The sequence below is a fragment of the Talpa occidentalis genome, unplaced genomic scaffold (assembly GCF_014898055.3).
Source record: "Talpa occidentalis isolate TD23 unplaced genomic scaffold, MPIMG_talOcc4v2.1 talOcc4.8, whole genome shotgun sequence".
In the NCBI taxonomy this organism is placed as follows: Eukaryota; Metazoa; Chordata; class Mammalia; order Eulipotyphla; family Talpidae; genus Talpa; species Talpa occidentalis.
In genome coordinates, this window is record NW_023605194.1 from 8,030,969 (window position 1) to 8,048,347 (window position 17,379).

General features: G+C 40.4%; 1 protein-coding gene across 2 annotated transcripts in view; it reads left to right on the forward strand.

The window, feature by feature from the left end:
• Window positions 1-16,045, forward strand: part of FAM204A (family with sequence similarity 204 member A) — a 30,400-nt gene extending 14,355 nt beyond the window's left edge. For both annotated transcript variants that reach the window (XM_037495615.2, XM_037495616.2), the window contains exons 6-8: window positions 1,295-1,384; window positions 15,002-15,108; window positions 15,396-16,045. In XM_037495615.2, coding sequence (XP_037351512.1) covers window positions 1,295-1,384; window positions 15,002-15,108; window positions 15,396-15,447 — 249 coding nt within the window. In that variant the 3' untranslated portion in view covers window positions 15,448-16,045. The remainder of the gene's footprint in view (window positions 1-1,294; window positions 1,385-15,001; window positions 15,109-15,395) is intronic.
• Window positions 16,046-17,379: the final 1,334 nt, after the last annotated feature.

Genomic DNA, 17,379 nt, shown 5'->3' on the forward strand with positions numbered 1-17,379 from the left:
AGTTAAGAGATGAAATGAGGGATGTTGGGCCACGAGGAGGCCTTCTGCAGACATGGCTGAAAGGGACATTTCAGGAGAACGGTAATGGTGACAAGGCATAATGGGGGGAGGCCCGGAGAACTGAGTGGCCTAGGGTCACAGGTGGTGAGGGGTGCTTGCATGAAGGTCTCAAGTCACTGTTGGGAATGAGGAGAAAGAATTTCTCGTCTCAGATCCCCAGGTACGGTGAGTGGTTGTGAGACGAGTAGTCTTTATACACAGACATCAGTGACACCCTCTGGTGCTTCAAAATCTTTTAAGGCAAATCATACATTTTTAAAGTCTCATTTCAACAAATGCTATATAGGAACAGAATTTCTCTTAGTGCATCGGTATAATCAGCGATACACTGACGGGAGAAAACGTCAGACTTCTTTTATTGGATAAGGACCACGAGGCAAGCCCTTGTTAGGATCTGTCTTCTTGTAAGAAGCATACATGAGAGCATTTAAAACATTTTGTTTTTTTGTGGTAACTGCTTCCACAAGCTCAAACTCACTTACTTAAATGTAAACATCTTCCATAAATATGCGATGTTTCCTACCTGGCCTGGTAAATCCTATGACAATTTGAATTATAACATCCTGCAGTATCTTCAGTTAGTAAATGAAAACATTTCCAAAAAAAAAAAAATTCCTGTATGTAACTTTCCTCGCATGTTTAATATCTAAGTTAATACCCATAGTCAAAGGCGGGGCTGTTGACAGGAAGTCTGAGGCTATGGGCAGGGGTGGTGGAGAGGAGAGGCCGAGGGAAATGGTGGTTGGAATGCAGAGTGGGGCCCCAGATTCACAGGACACCTTAGTGCTTAGATGCTGACCTTGGCTGAATGCCTGGGCACAGGCATCTCTTTACTTACCTTCGCAACAGAGAGCAGCATTTTCTCATGGACTTGCTCAAAGGATGAAGTGAGTTTTCTTACAGTACTAAGCCTGGGTCCACCGTGATTTTGGTCACTGTTACTAAGGTTGCTGTGATTTCTACCTATTACTGTATTAAGGGAAAGTGTGGGCCTCGGAAGCATAGAAATCTGGCTTTGCACCTCCTTTTTCTTAGTTCAAGAAGTGACACGACCTTGGATAAGCCAAGTTCGTATACCTCCCTCAGCAGAAGGCATGTACCAGCTCCACGCTGCCGCCACCAGTGGTCTGAGTTTGTTTGCATTTGGTGTAGTCCCAGTTCATAGTCTCAGCCGGCAGATATTTGTTGGCTTTTCTTTTCCTGCCTTTAACATTCGGGTTTCTTTTCTTTCAAGTCCGGCCTGGAGAAGAGCGTCGACCAGGCAGTGGGTGAGTGGGACATCGAGAAGGCCGAGGAGCTCAGCGACCAGCTGGCCACACGCGAGGTGAGTCAGGCTGGGGACGGGCTTTGTCTGTGTCCAGATTTCCTAAAATCAGTATCCATTCTTTTTATGATCATGTGTGGCTTCATTATTCACATACTTGATCTAAGATTTTCCTTTCCGCTTATTTCCTCCCTCTCAGTTTACCATTTATTTCAAAATGCTGAGTTTTATTTCTATCTTCATAATCTTTTAAAATTACTCTGGTCTAAAGCTTGTGCTGGAAGTAATTCTTGATTGAAATTCTACCCTATATTTCAGCTAGTTCAGGTTTTTACAGGTTTGATTAGCTTTCTTTTTCCATTTGCATCTTTAACTCTCCCTGAGGGCAGTTATGTGTTCCAGTGTTATGTCTCTCAGTGTTTGCTTACCCTGGCTCCCCAAAATGCTTTCTTACTGCTCGCTCCCTCAAGACTTCTCAGCCCTTTTAAAGACCTCCAGTATAATGATAACAGTACAGTGAATGTCCTTTTTCCAGAAAAAGGCTTCCAAGGATTACATCTTGTGCCCTCTGGGAGGCATATTCCCAGCAGCCCACTGGGAATCGCTGCTAGACATTGCAAGTCACCGTCATGTGTGTTTTGTTGTTACCATAGTTTCATAATTCTTTTTGTCCTTTCTAAGGAAAAAGCTCCAGCACAGTTTTCTCCTTTAGCATGTCCCTGCCTTCCTCACCTCGTTTATAAACTTGAACCCTCCTTGGTGTCAGATGGCTAGAGGGGCATCGCTCCTCCGTGCAGTCTGAGGGCCACGTCCCTGTCCTTTCTTATGGGGTGAGCATTTTTCTAAACTGAGACTGGTGATGAAATGACTATTTTAGTAAATTTTCTATGAAAATATTTGTCCACTATCATCACATGTCAGAAATCTGCCATTGATGCTGTTAGTTTGTTTTGCTTGTGGCTGCTGGCCATAAGTATCTTGTGGGGCTTGTATTTTTATGTAGGGAAAAAAACAAGTCCAGAGGTGAGAATTAGGGATTTATAAATTCTCTCTCTTTTTCTTAGGCCTTTTAAAATCAGTTGCCATCTTAAATACCTCTGTGAATAATATGTGTATGTTTATTTATTAATGGCAAATGTAAAGGAAATTCTAAAGCTGTAGGCTTGAGTTTGGCACATAGAGAAGAAGCCGCAGAGATGGCAGGTATGTGGCCTTTCAAAAAATTAAGTTAAAATAATTTCAGTATTTTTTTTTCTTAGAAGATCCATTTCTTCCTTTCCTGTTTATGATACGTGTGCTTTCATTTTGACTTTGTTCTATTTTTCGTCTTAAGTCGTATTTTGATTTTATTGATTATAACGTGCATTGAATAGCATTATAGTACTCTGATTATTATACTGATTCCTTCGGTTTGGTAGATATCTTGGCTTTTATGTCTATGAATCAACTATGTACTAAAGATCATCTTTAAAATTCTATTCAACAACATAGCACCTACTGTTGTTTGTTAGCAAGTAGTGCTATTATTCCAGGTATTTTTGATGCTTGGAACTTACTTTCCCCTAGAGGTGCTGCTGAAAGTGTTAGGTATGTTTCCAGGCCAGCTTGTGAGTATACAAAGTATCGCATGGAATATCAGTAGTACTGATCTCATCTGCAGATTTTGGGGAGTTGATCAAGAAGTGTCAAGATAATGGTAAGGAGGGACATACATGGGGGCTGGCTGGGTCAGGACATGTGACGCAATGTGGAATACTCGATTACCAGTGGGATATTTAAGTACCAGTTTACTGACCTAGGAATATTCAGAGCAGGGTGCCAGAGTCTTCCACACTCCCTATTGAAGACCAGTACTTGGTGTTGCTGCCTGTGTATTTTTCAGTATCTGAAAGTCCACTTAGACTTTGAGTCACTTATCACTGTCCCCATTATGACTTCCTGTACCCACTCTGGCTCATCCTTCCAACCCCACCTGCCTGTCCCTTCCCACCATTCTCTGATATTTCTGAACGCCCCAGAATTTGGAGATTATATACTTGGTATAATTTGCTATATGTGATGTTTGACCATCTTTCTTTGGAATCCCTTTTAAATTCTGGATATTGGTTATTGTTTGCTGTCTAGCAGCTCCTGGTACCATCAGCACCTGCTGGTTTCTGAGCCGACTAGATAGCTCTAGTAAAGCTAAAGCTAGACACATAATGAAAACCACCAGAGTGTGGGGAGTATGGCTGAGTGTGTGCAAGAAGGCTGTGGACTTCTGTCTTCGTTGCTCCCCGAAAGCTCAGAGGTCTCCTCAAACTGGTGTCCCGTTGTTGTTGCTTTGTCCAGTTTTCCTTTTGGAGGACCCAAGAGTTGTGTATTTTCTCTCCCAAATAGCAAAGTGACTGATCTCGGCCAGAGGCCCCGGGTCAGCACATTTCCTCAGATCTCTGCCTTGCTGAAGGTGGAGCGGCCAGTACAGCCCTGGTGGCCAGTGCTGCCTTCGGCGCCTCTGGTCCCTCCGTGGCCGGCTGCTCTTTCTTCATCTCTGTGTTTATTAGTACTTGGCACTGGTTGGGGGAATTCAGAGAAACATTCACTTTACTGAAGGCTCTATGCTCCTTTACAAACTTTGAGTAAAGTTTGTAATGCTAAAGTTTTAAGAGTTGAGCATATTTGATTTTTAAAAAAAATCTTTTAGTCTTAAATAATTTCATGAGAAATTTGTAGAGATTTTCTATTTACCCTTCACCCAGATATTTGAAATGTTAGTACTTAACATTTGCTTTATCATTCTTTTGAATTTATATATATTATTTAGATTTGCCAAATGTCTCATTGATTTCTTTTTAGCAAAGGAAATTTTCTCTTTCCTGGTCTAATTCATTGCATTTTGTTGTATCTCTTTAGTCATGATAATCTGGAATCATTCCTCAGTCGTCTTTACGTCTCTGGTATTTTTGGAGAGTAGAGGCCAGTTATTTTGTGGGATGTGCCTCAGTTTTTGGTTGGTGTGACATACCCTCATGATTAGGTACAAGTTGCTCACTTTGGCAGGAATATCACGTGAAGTGCTGTGTCCTTAGCAGGATATCAAGTCACGTGACATCTCTTGGGCTTATTTATTGGCACTGTTCCTTTATTTGGTTAAGGTGATGTCCCAATTTTTCTCCTACAGTGTTACTTTTTCTTAATGGAATGAATAAATGTTTCATGGTGTGCTGGGAGGTAGCCACACTATGTAAATGCTCTCTCCTTATGTGTTCTGGCGCTAGCATCCGTTGCTTTTGCGGTGGTTGCCAGATGACTTTAGATCTTTAAACCATGTGGTTGTTCTTTTCATCTCTACGTCACAAACCAACTCTTAAATTTGGCTTAAATGAGATATTGAATTACAGGATTTTTTTTTAAATCCATGTCAGTCTCTACATAAGCCTGGACAGTTGAGAATTAGATACAGTTTTCCTCAATTTTAAGTATTTTGAAATTATGTGCTGATGTCTAGATGTCATTAATCAGGCAGCTTAGGTTGAATTGAATGTGGGTTTCCTGAAGGGGAGGAGACAGGGTTGCCAGTGGCCTTATATCCACGTACGGTTGCTGTGACTCCCACCTGCCTGCCTGCCTGCCTGCCTGCCTGCCTGCCTGCCTGCCTGCCTGGCGTTCCCTTATGAGACTCCTTTCTCCGCCTTTCGGTGCTGCTGGTCTGGACTCGCAGCCTCAGACTGTGCATTTCCTTTGAAAATACTGGGTTTCTGCTTTGGTGTGTTTTGTCATCCTGCTATTTTAGAAATGGGAATTGTTTAATACTAAGTATTTTCCATCTTAAAGGTTGGTATTTCCTGTCACACTTTATGACAAACGAGATTGCTTTAGAAATACATGATATTTTCAGCACTTGTAAGGATAGTAAACATTTTCTCAAGTGTTCTTTTTATTTCCACATAAATATAATGCTTTGTTCTAGTAATATAAATCAAATTTATTTAGTGCAGGGTCAAAGAATTCTGATTAAAAGAAAAGAAACAGTAATTCGGGCCTTCTTTGTTTCCTTGTAAAGTGGAAAAACATCTGGAAAGTGTTTGCTGTTCAGCCACGGACATGGGAAAGATACTGATGCCATGTTAATTAAGTGCCTGTGAAGAATAACTAAAGTAATCAAGGTGGAATTCTTGAATAAATAATTTAGCTTGAGATTTAATTTTTCATATTTATCCCCTCGGTGCTATCACCGTGGATATGAGATGGGATTTTGAGAAGTAAGTAATTGTGAATTTGGGGTAGAAAGCCTTTATGAATTAAATCTATATGTGCTTGGTAGGTGTCCTTTTGGAAATCAGGTGTACTGGGTTTTAATCAGTACCACTCTCTTTTCTCAAGAAGCAGGACTGGGGCCTGCTGATAAAGCCTGTGCTCAGAGGCACAGATCCCAGTGTTCCTAAAGCCTCTTCCAGCTACAATAAGTGAAACTAATTTTTGATGTTTAACATTTACAAGCCTGTAAAACCAATAGGGCAACATCAGTGTTGAGAAAAATGAAGGCAAAGGTAGAACTATATCCGAAAATGGGCGTTGAAGACAGTTCCTCAACAAACAGTAGGTGTCCCAGAATAAGACTGGCTGTCATTGTCACACAACAGCATTTATTTTTCCAGAATCATATTCCTTAAATTGACATGACATCGGGATTACATCATTTGATTTGGGGGCTGGGTCCAGTCCATGTGCTCGACGCCTTGTTTTTGCCCAGTGATGTGTCGCATAGGACTGTTCCACCTGTTGACTGGATACTTTTTTGTTGTTAACAATCTCTAAGGAAAGATGAAGTGGAAAAATACACATGGGTTTGTGTGATGCTGATGAAATTGTTCTGATTTGAAAAGAGTTGTTTTTTAAAAAGAATGTGTCTGCGCACGTACACTCACTCACCTGCGCTTGTCTGTGTCTTGTTTGTTAACGGCGACCTTGACTTGGAAGCACATTCCATTCTTTGATCTCACTCCTTGAAAATGCCATTCTTTGGTACTGGTCTTTGCTGACACATTATCTTTGGTACAATTCAGATCATATCAATTTATTAGAAATCATTAGAAAATGTATTTTAAAATGAAGTGCTAAATCCTTCATGAATGAACTAGGCAGCACTTGGGGTGCATTGCATGCTTTGGAAAGGGGATTTTTCTCTCGCATCTGCGTGTTGTCCAGCTGTAGAAAAACACCAGCTGGACTTGGCAGCAGACATTGAATTTCTTCCTAGGAGTCACACCTACTCTCAACAGGATACATTGCTCACATTGGGCTCACTTACTTTGTTTGGGGACAAGAGGTTTCTTGTGAATTTTCTTTGAGCTTTGTGTGGCTTTATGCCCTTAAAGATGACTCTTCCTATAAGTGACTCAAATAGAATGCTTTTTGGCAGTGCCAGTTAAACTTAGTTCCTTCAAGACGCCAGTACCTCATGTTGGCATAATAACCATTTGTGTAACTGGGAAAGAGTGGTCATAGTGTGTTTTTTCCTCATTTGCAAGGTATTGATATATGCATATCTGAGAGATTTTGGTTATACTCTACTAACATTTTTGCTGAGGCCCCAAATGTTCTATTTACAGTAATGAAATGATAAAATGTCTCAGATTTTAAAAGTCTTCTGCTTGAAATTGTGACAGGAAGCCTCAGGCAGTGACTGCAGTCTTTAGTGCTATTGAGCATAGTATTTAGAATCTAGCCAAGCCAAGCTAACACAAGAATTAATGATAAAATATGTATCATTTTCATAGTGCTTTTATAGATATAAATAAATACTACATTGGCAGTGTGAATTAAAAAATTAACAGTTAAAAAAGACTATTTTAATTTTTGTTTTCTGAAACAGGTAAGGTTGGTAATGTTGAAATATGAATAGTTTGTTGAATGAAGGTAGAAAAGACTTTTTAAAAATTGAAATTTGAAATGTTTTTTTTTTTCCCTAGCTAAATGAATTAAATTAAATGCTTTCTAACTGTGGATACATAATTAACTTCTAACATGAACTCTGCTTTTAGAGCAATTTCCTAGAAAATCTAAGGGTGTTTTCATTGACGAGAGAGAGATACACATTTGAGGAGATAGTTCCTGCATTTCATGTTAACATCTGGGCCTTCCTCCGAATTGTTTCTGATGTCCCTGCACCTGCTCTAGCATTCAGAATTTTCCCGGTACCGTTTATTGATGGACGGTGTTTTCCCTGAGAGGGTTCTGCCAATTTACCCTTTTCGTTCAGTTAGTTTCAAGTTGAGGTACTTGCCCTGTTGTCTTGATGGAATAAGACCTGCACTTACCCTCCCTTTAAAGCCTCCCTAAATAATAGGGTTTTGAAAACATTACCTACCATCATACCTACAGCATTATTAGAACTAAAAATCAAATTGAAACATTTGCTTGAATTTTTGAGATAGAGACAGTGCCAAACTGGAAAGTTACTGCTCATCAGCACTATTTTCAATGCTCTGATTCTTTCTAGGACAGGTGATCGCAAAACACACACACACACACACACACACACAGAATGATGTTACAATGAAGTAAATCCTGTGGTTAAAATGTCTTGACATCCATGTTTCCAAGGTAAAGCTGTTTATTCAAATATGAAACTGAATGTATATTCTAACGTGCTTTTATAAAAAAATCAGTGGAACCTGTGACCCCGAAAGGATGGTAGATTCTTTCTATTATTGTGATTTCTAGCTTGGATAAACAAGTAAAACAATGCAAATAAAATGTATTAATATCACTGACTTGTATATATTAAGAATTTAAAATTAAATGTCTCCATGCCAACATTTTATTTTTGTAGAAAGGAGATTAACTTTGTGGCGGTACCAAGGGTGTATGTGAAAAATACAATATATCATACAGAGTCATCTAATGCCAACAGGTTCTCTGGGAAAATATGTTATTCCTCTCTCTGAAATTTTACCACCCTGCTTTCTGTCCTTTACTTTTTCTTTTCTTCTCTTTTCAGTTAGAAGACTTTAGGGCTGCACGTGCGTGCCTGCATGCGTGTGTGTGTGTGTGTGTGTGTGTGTTATATTTCACTGAGGAGCAGTGGGAAAGTGCCTAGGACGCTGGGGAGGGAAAACCCTCCCTGAACAGGCTGCTTCTCAGCCACCTGGACAAGCAGCATCTGCCGGGGAGGGGTGAGTGTCTGGTCGGGATCATCTTCGCTGCTCGCTTTCATTAACTTTGGTCATTTCTCAGTGGGTTTTTAATTTAAGTGTTCTTCTCAGTATCATTTTGTAGTCTGCCCATAGTCCAGGGGGCTTAAAAATGGTTATTTTAGTTCTTTGAGTCCTTCTTCTCCTTAGTTCTTACAAGTAATTCAGTTATTTCATAGAGATGAGCAGTTAGCGGGCTGTATGGAGGATGAACTATGCCTCTACGGTAAGGGATGACCTAGTTGAATTCCTTTACCTCTAGTTTGAAGATGTTATCATTCCCATAAATAATACAGGTAAAGCCTTGAAGTTGGAGCATCTTAATATGAGAAAAGTAAAAATGGTACTGAACGATGGGCTTTTCTCTGGGGCCCTCGGTGGGCTCGCTTAGCTCCCATTGGTGGAGGGTGCTTTCTTTTAACCTTTGGGGTAGGACTGGGTGCTTACCTAGAATAGTGTTCCTTCTGCTCTCTTTTAATTATGTTTATCTGTGCTTTTAACAAACCTTAAAAAAAGATTTCAGATGTTACAAGTCTAATTAAAGAGACAGACAAAGCACAGTTTATACTGTAGATTTTTTTCTGCAGTTCAATTAATCAGCATGTTTTCTCTTTTAATTAAAACCATTTTAGTAAATTAAAGCCCACAGCAAAACACATATATAATTTGTTTGTAATTAGCTCTTAATTGGTGGTAGTTGAAGCTTAGCACCCTTGGTTTCTTTCTTCATGATTGCCATTTTATTAGCAGCCAGTCATTAATTAATCTTTTTCTAATTAGCTTATAAAACTGTTGATGGCACATTATTGTAAATGTGATTTTAAGTTCAAAGCTTGTTAATAAGCTTTCTTACTTAGAAGAACAGAGATAAAGAAATTGCTGAAAACAGTACTACAGTTCTTTAAAAAAAACTGTCTTATAAGGACTGTGTAAAGCATCTAACAGCTTATGGTTAATTTTTTAATGCTTTTTTCCCCTTATGAATGGAATAAGTCGCTTGAATATAAATGTCTGTATCCAGGAGTAATTTCAGCAGTGTAACATCTCTTCTCCCTCCTTTGGAATATCGTAACGTACGTAAAATTTGAAGCCCTAATGGTCATCATTAAAACAGGTGTTATATAAACTATTTCACTGTGAAATCAAAGTTGAATGTATGAATCAAAATATAAGCTTCTTACACACACCTCATGCATCAAATATATATTTTTAAATAAATTATAAGGTGAATCATCTGTATGTATATTATGATTTTAAAACCGGATCTGTCGCATTAAGTTTTGGAATGAAGACCATTTGGCTTCACTTGATAGGAAGTAGTAGGTATAAAAATAAATGATAGGTGTGTGTGCAGTTGTGCGCACACATGGTTATATGTAGTACACAAAGGTGCGGACCTGTGCGTGTCTTTTTTAAGATGACAATGCAATTAACCTCTTTCCCATGACAGAGAAAGTAACCCCACTCAAAGGCAGAATTTAAGTATTTGGATAACAGGGCCTGTTTGCTCTCATCAGAACTCTGGCATCTCAGGTGTGGCCCCGGGGAGAGACGTGCCCATCCAAATGTAGAGGTCCTGCATTGACGGTCGCGCAGGCCATAGAAAATTGTGGTTTGAGTGAAATATGCTAGCCAGGTCATCATCTTTATTGAAATGTCCTACCATTTTCCTAAAACTCCTGAACGGTACAGTTTTCTGAGCTGTTCATCAATATTAGTGCAAAGTTTTGGAAGTTATATTAAAAAAATACAGCATCCCCCATCACGGGAAGTGCTTTTTCTTGTTTGCTTTTTGAACTTTGCATGTGATTTCAACTTTGGCTATTTCTTTGCTTGTTTTTAAGAAGGCATTTTATGATGCCATGCAAGAGACACTAGAAAGGGATAGCTGACAAGGAAAAAATTAAAAATTGGATAAAAAGTAAATGAATAATGTCATATTACCAAAAAGATGAGAGGCTAATTTGTGCCGACTTTTTGCTAATTTTGTTCAAGCCTCAAAATGAGGAGCTGTCACCCGTTCTGTGCGGCCCTGATGACAGTGCCAATGATCCATGAAATAAGCTGCCGCTGGCTTTGTTCTGATAAGAATGAGCAAATCTGCACAATGTTCGGCTCCCAGAATCTCATTTTCATACTTGCATGCAGGCTAAAAGAAATAAGCTGTTTGCAGGCTTGATTAATCAGACATTGGAGGGGTTTTTGTCTCTTTGATCTCTTTCGTCTCCTAGGTAACTTGCTTGACATTAATGTTGAGCTTGAGTAAAGACAATCAGGAATTGTCGACCAAACTGATATAAAAATTAAAGACCTTAACACTTTAAGTACTCCAGTAATGGTTCCGCTTTACTTCAGAAAACATCTGTTTTCATTTAATTAAAGAACAAAAGAGAATGGCATAAATATTTTTCATAGACCTATTATTCCATAAAAAGTTAAAGTATGATAATTGGTATTTTTAAATAAGTGCCTTGAAAGTGTTCAAACGGGAGGAAAACTTCATAAATCTGTTACAAGCCAGTAATTTCGAGATGAGTGAAATATTTTATGAAATGGATAAGAAGTTTACAGTGATGCTAGATTAAGCTGTTCGGATCAGATGCTTCACTTGATTATCAGCAAACTTACCCTAGAATGGCAAGATTTTCCAAGAAAAACTCACTTTATTTAGAAAGGTTGTCTTTTTAAAATCTCTCTCGTGTTACAAGATGCGCCATTATATCTATTTTACAACCCAATATGATTTACACATGCTAAACCTGCAAAATTGAAAGGAATTAAAAAAATGTCACCGTGCATTTGCTTGAGGTTATGCAGGCGCTTTTACAAATCTTCCAAGTGGCTGTAAAGATGAATGCCTCAAGGGTCCAGCCAGGGCCCTGCTTTCCCAACCAGCTAAAGCCCTTATCTTAAATCCAAGCAAAGTACCATTAATCTTTTTGAAAGACCTTTTATGGCTTTTAATATATCCCAAATTAGAACATTTTACACCCTTGGTTCCTGAAATATGGTGATAAAAAGCCTTTAGAGCTTAATTTTCCTTACTGCTTGCTCTGACCAATTTGCAGTTCTTTGTGATAATGTTTAGACACCTTAATTAAAATGCAGCAAAATATTGGATGTTCTATATGGAAAATGCTGATACTTTGGCTGCGCATACAAAAAAATTCTGTATATATTTTTATTCATTTAAAAAAATTTCTTCCCACATTGTGTTGCTCTAGTTATCTGATGACCCAAAGCAGTTTTTAATATAAAAATCATTGACCAAGCTTTTGTGATGTTTACATTGGGCATGAAGATGCATTTTTTTCTTTTTACAGACGAGTTGGGGGGATTCTTGTTGGCCAGTATTATTTGTTTGTAATACTGAAACATAGCACGATATTCTTTTATCTTATGGAACTTGGACTAGTCATCTTGCCTGGGAAAATGTGTTTCTTCCCAACTGTCTCTTCCATAGAAGGTCTTATTATTCTTATATTTCCAAATATTTCTGTTCTTTTTCTTTCTCAACAGGAATGAGTCTAATACATTCGTTTTAAGCATGTGAAGGACACAGAATTGATAGCACTTTCATCATCATAACAAGTTCGAAGATCCTTTCTGTAAAATACATAGACCAGTCTTGTTTAATCAGTTGAAGGATATTCTGTCTAACCAATCTCAAGGAAAATACAGTTAGAAAATAAACCTTTTACATAAACTGGTCTACTTTGAGAGTATTGCCTCTTGAAAGTATTACCTAATGGTTTATTGTACTTAGTACACGAATAAGGGGGCCCTCTCGTGTGAATATGTGCCTAATACATTATAGAGAATTATTCCAAGCAACTTTATGCTGTGTCTTAAGGAACATGTGCTCTTCATCTTTGCTATTATGCTGGTCTTAATGTGCTAAAAGCTAAGAATTTTCACACTCAGGGAGTATGACTGTGCTGAGTCAAAACTCTGAGTTTTGACTGACTCAAAACTCTTTGACTCTGAGTCTCATTTAAATGATGCGACCTCACCTCCAGACCTGCGAGCTGCTCTTTTGTTTGTCCACATGCAGAAATCCATATTGGAGCTATTTAAATAAGTGAAAAATGTAAGCTACATTTTAATTTACAGTAGTTTTGGAAAATGATTTTGTCACGTAGTTAATTGTACATGGCAGAGAAAGCTCAGGTCACGTTTGTTACTTAAAAGTGGAGACTTGATTTAAATATAAGATAAACTAGATGAGTGAGACTTTTCACTGGGCAAGATTTTATTATATGTCAGATTTGCATTTGATATGTAATACCTAGGAATAGTTACTAGAAAAAAGCAAAGTTCTCTACATTTTGGAGGTGGGGGACAGGGAAGAGACATTATCCCTCATGAATGTTGAGGCCCCGTGTCCATCTTGAACCCAGGCAGCAAGCTGCATCTTAGGACAGCAGCTTGTTAGGTGCATTCACTGCCCCCTCGTGGACCACAGCACCCCATCTTCCCAGCCGCCTTGCAGTTAGGTGGAATCATGTCAGGAGCCCCGACTGGAGGGTTGTGAGCAGAAGCCATGTGGGTCACTTCCTCTGCCACAGAGTACTTGCAGGGCAGGAGTGGGATTGGAGGAAGCCCTGCCAATCCCCTGCCGGCTTTACAAGAAATCAGACTTCACCTAGTGAGATTGGGGGACTCGTGAGATGTTGCAGGTTTGACTAGCCTGACCTGACCGCTGCTGACTTGTGTGTGACAAGGGGGTGGTTTTCCGTGGGTAAGAGCTCTGCTTTGACGTCCTCTGCGCATGGCGTCCTCCAGCGCTGCGTGCTCCTTGGCTGAGGCTGCTGCCGCACTTGAACTCTTAGCTTTTTTATTTTTTAAGTTGACTAAGATGAATTTTTCTATGATAAAGAACTGGAAAGGAAAAGAGACCCGAGAGAACTAGGCCCGTACTGAAGCAGTAGAATGTAACTGGCCGCCCATCTCCCCAGCCCCATTATGAGAATTAGCCCAGTGTGCTCCGTGCCGCCGAGTCTTGGCCTAGAGCAGTGCCCGCCAGAGCAAAGCATCGCTCCGGTGCCGCTTGTTGAGTGAATATTGTCCTTGGAGGGAAGGAGGTGGTGACAGCAGAGCTGCTGGTCCTGCCTTGCGTGTGGAGAGGACTCCAAGGCGGTCTGCCCGCTGGTCACGACCCGCCGCCCTTTCCTTGGCAGCTCTTCTGTGGCGCTGACCCGTCAGCACCTGGTTTGACAACAGGATGATTCCATGTTTCCATTCTTCATGCGTATTCTTTCCTGGACTGAAAAACCAGATCTGTTTTTGCTCTTATTTATAAACCCCAGCCAGTGCTTGATTACTACTTGTTTGTTTCACCCTACAGGAAACTGTTCTGCAATATAAACTGAAAGAAATGCCAGGTGTGCCCAGCATAGCTTTTCTCCTTACATGTGAGCTCTTAACCACCCGCCACACCTCTGTGCCAGCCAGCAGGCTACTACAGCTTGGGCTGTAATATGTTGACTTGAGAGTAGCTTCCAGGTTCTTTCTAGAATCTTCTGCCAGTCCTCTGTCCACTAATATGTGTAAGTTAAGTGAGGGATAGAAAAGAAACAACAGAAAGATTTTAGCCTTTGCTCTTTAACCTGGCTTCTTCACCGATACTTTTGAATCTTCCAGACAGGCGGGCATTTTTATCATCAAGAGCCCCTAAAACTAGGTGTCACTGTGCTCGTCCCAGCTCTGTATCCAGAAAGCTGTGTAGAGCAGAGGAGGGTAATTTTAGGTTATGCCATGGAAGCTGAAGGACTGGAGAAATACAGGAAAAAAGAAATACAAACAAAGACAAGACAGGGCTGGGGTGGGGGTGCAGGGGCTTCATTTCGAGGGGACCCAGACGGATGGGTGGAAGACGCAGCATAAACACAGGACCAGAGGGCACGCGCGGGGCCTGTGCCCCTGGGTCCCAGTACCTTTCACCTCGTAGTGCGCCTCGTGTTCTTTTCCATCAGTGAGTGTTAAGAACTGTTGCCATCATACAAAGTGCGTTTCTGAAGCAGTAATTAGCTTCCCCATGTTTTATTAATCACATCTATGACTGCCAATCAGGACTTGCGATCGGCAGGAGATAGCCAGTGCGGCCACACTGAGCTGCAGTGACTCTAGCCCAGAGCAAAGACACTTGATGTCTCTGTAAGCCTGTGCGGCCTTATCAGGGGGAAATTCCTGTTTGGCCGACCGGAATACCGAAATAGCTTCAAGATCTTCATCACAGCCCTGTGGGCCCTGCAGGGGCGCCGTCTGGGGAGGATTTCCATCTGGGGGACTGGTACAAACAGTGTGTAGGGCCTGCCGGAGGAAAGGGGCCACATCTCTGTGTTGCTTAGACTTCGATGTTCAAGGGAGCCGGAACATGGACTTTCTGATTTGTGGACGTGGTTTTCTCACCCACAAGTTTTCAAATGTGTTTTATTGTAATTCTTGTATTCGCTGGAATCTTTTTCATCTTTTTTCTTTTTCTCCTTTTTCTCATTCTTAGCTTGGTGTAAAAATTGCCAAAGCGGTTGCCTGCCACAACTTTGTAAAAGCCAAAAAGGACGCTGAAAATTCACAGGTTGCAAGAAAAAAGAAGAAACTTGCTTGGGGGTATGTTTAAGAACTTTAGTAGTAATTCCACTAGCTTCATGGGAGCTACAGAAATCCTGGGATACTATTTGTGGTATAATCGGATATAATTGTTAGTCATTTTATTCTCTGTATCCTTGCTGAGTGTTTATCAGATTGTAAATAGGGAAGTGTTTCTCCATCCTGTTTGTTTATTTTGTAATCTGTGGAGTATGTGGAAAGGTTCTAAGTTGATTTTACTTTACACTGGCACTGTTAACCCGTCACTTCCGTGAGGTTGAATGAGTTTTTCTATGTCTTCATTTCAGGTTTGAAGCAAAGAAGAGATGGGAGACCAAAAGCAACATGGGGTACATGTGACTGCAGAGTCTTGCCCACGTTTGCGTCTCTGCTCAAGCTTTGATTGGGGTCTTCAGTTGCCCTGTTTACTGAAAAGATATTCCTGCTTCTGTGAAATATACATCAGGAAATTGATAGAAGTAGAAAAAATAAGCATAAAATTTAAAAGTTGATTATCAAATCTTTTCAGTTCTTTCTAGAATCCATCCTATTGAAGTGAATGAAAAGACACGTTCTGTTACTCATACGCAAAATCTAAGCAGACATACAGGAAAGGAAGATAAGATTTTATTTATTTATATAGGCCTCAGTACAAATCAGTTTCACTTCCCGTCTGTATAGTGTAGCGTCGCCAATGCGTTCCTTGTACCTTCTTATCTGTGCTCGGTGCGCTGCACTTCTGGAATTGTGTTTTTAAGATTGGCATTTGTTTATAATGGATTAGTTATAAGTACAGCAAAGTCTCAGTTGATACCGTCTTTACAAATGACTTTAATTATCTTAATGTTTTAATAGTAATTATTGGTTTTTTAATGGAGACAGTTTCAAAGTCAAGCAATTGATTAATTTTTGTGTACCTTCAGAGAAAACATTTCAATAATAAAATATATATATATATTATTTGGAGGGTGATTTAAATTAACTCCGTCTTGAAATGCTTTCCTAAGTCTTTCTTTCTCAGCCATGTCATTCTTTAAATTATAAGATGGTTCTTGGGAGGGAAAATGGTGTAATTGCATTATTCTAAACAGATCTAACTCAGACAGTGTAACTTGAAACCCTCTGACGACATGGTTTTCCTCCTCCAAATTCTTCCTTGCGAGATCGAATGCAGGAAGGACGAGAAAGAGGATGAGTGCTGTGGGCGGTGGTTTCACCAAGTGTGTGTCCTGGTCCTGACTAGACGGGGGCGTCACAGCCATCTCACAGGCTGGCTCTTGTGCCCTGGCCGCGTGTCTGGGTTTTGGGCAGCCCCTGGGTGCTCTGGCCCTGTCCCGCCAGCGGGGGAGGTGCACTGCTCGCGGTCCCGGTTCACCACCCTTCCCCGACCCTTCCCAGGTTATCTGACTGAGAGCTTTCTCCGGGGTGATGATATAAACTCAGGAACACAGAAGATGATTCCTGGTTGTGGTTATGTTACTGTTATGATGATTATCATTTTGCTGTTTTCTTGGTTATTTTTAGACTTTCTGTGGTAACAAGATTTTACTAATGTATGGTGACATATTTGACATATTTCTGTGTTCTGGAATAAGTAGTTGATATTAATGAGAACAAAAATCCTTTTTTGCTCCCACGTAGATGAGACAAGTTAGTATAAAGCAAACAAGGCTTAGGAGGCTGCATATCTGCTTATGGAGTTCATCATAAGAAGTCCTGACGAAGTGTCTACCTGTGCCCTTAAATCACGTGGTGTGGCAAACTGGCCTTACCGCAAGAAAAAAAAAAGAGTACAATTACAAAAAAAAAAAAGCTATCCAGACCAAATATTGGAAAATCTTTAATGATTTAGCATTCCGGTTACATTATGTAGATCCAGTCACTTGCTGCTTTCCTGTAATATGTTGTTGCAGACTTCTGGTAGGTGGGTTGAAACTTCTGCAACCTTTCCGTCCAATTCAAACTTTGAAGTGTTGGAAGCAGCACCTTTGAGGAGGCAGGTGAGGAGATCCTCATGCAAGGCCCCAAGATGGGCATTTCCCTGCAGCCTCTGCCTCAGTTTTCTTTTCCTATATCTGTTTCCTTGGAGCATTTAGTGACCCGTGCTAGTGTGGCCTCCTTCAGGGTCTAATTTGGGAGCTTCTGACCTGAAGTCCTGCTGGTGAAGCTGCCTGAGCCTGTGCTGGCGCCGGCCCGCCCTTCTCAGGGGCCTGACGTGATGGGAGCATGTTGACTGGTGCTGTGGCAGAATCAAGTGTCACAGGGGACTCCCTTGATCAGGGAAGTCCCCAT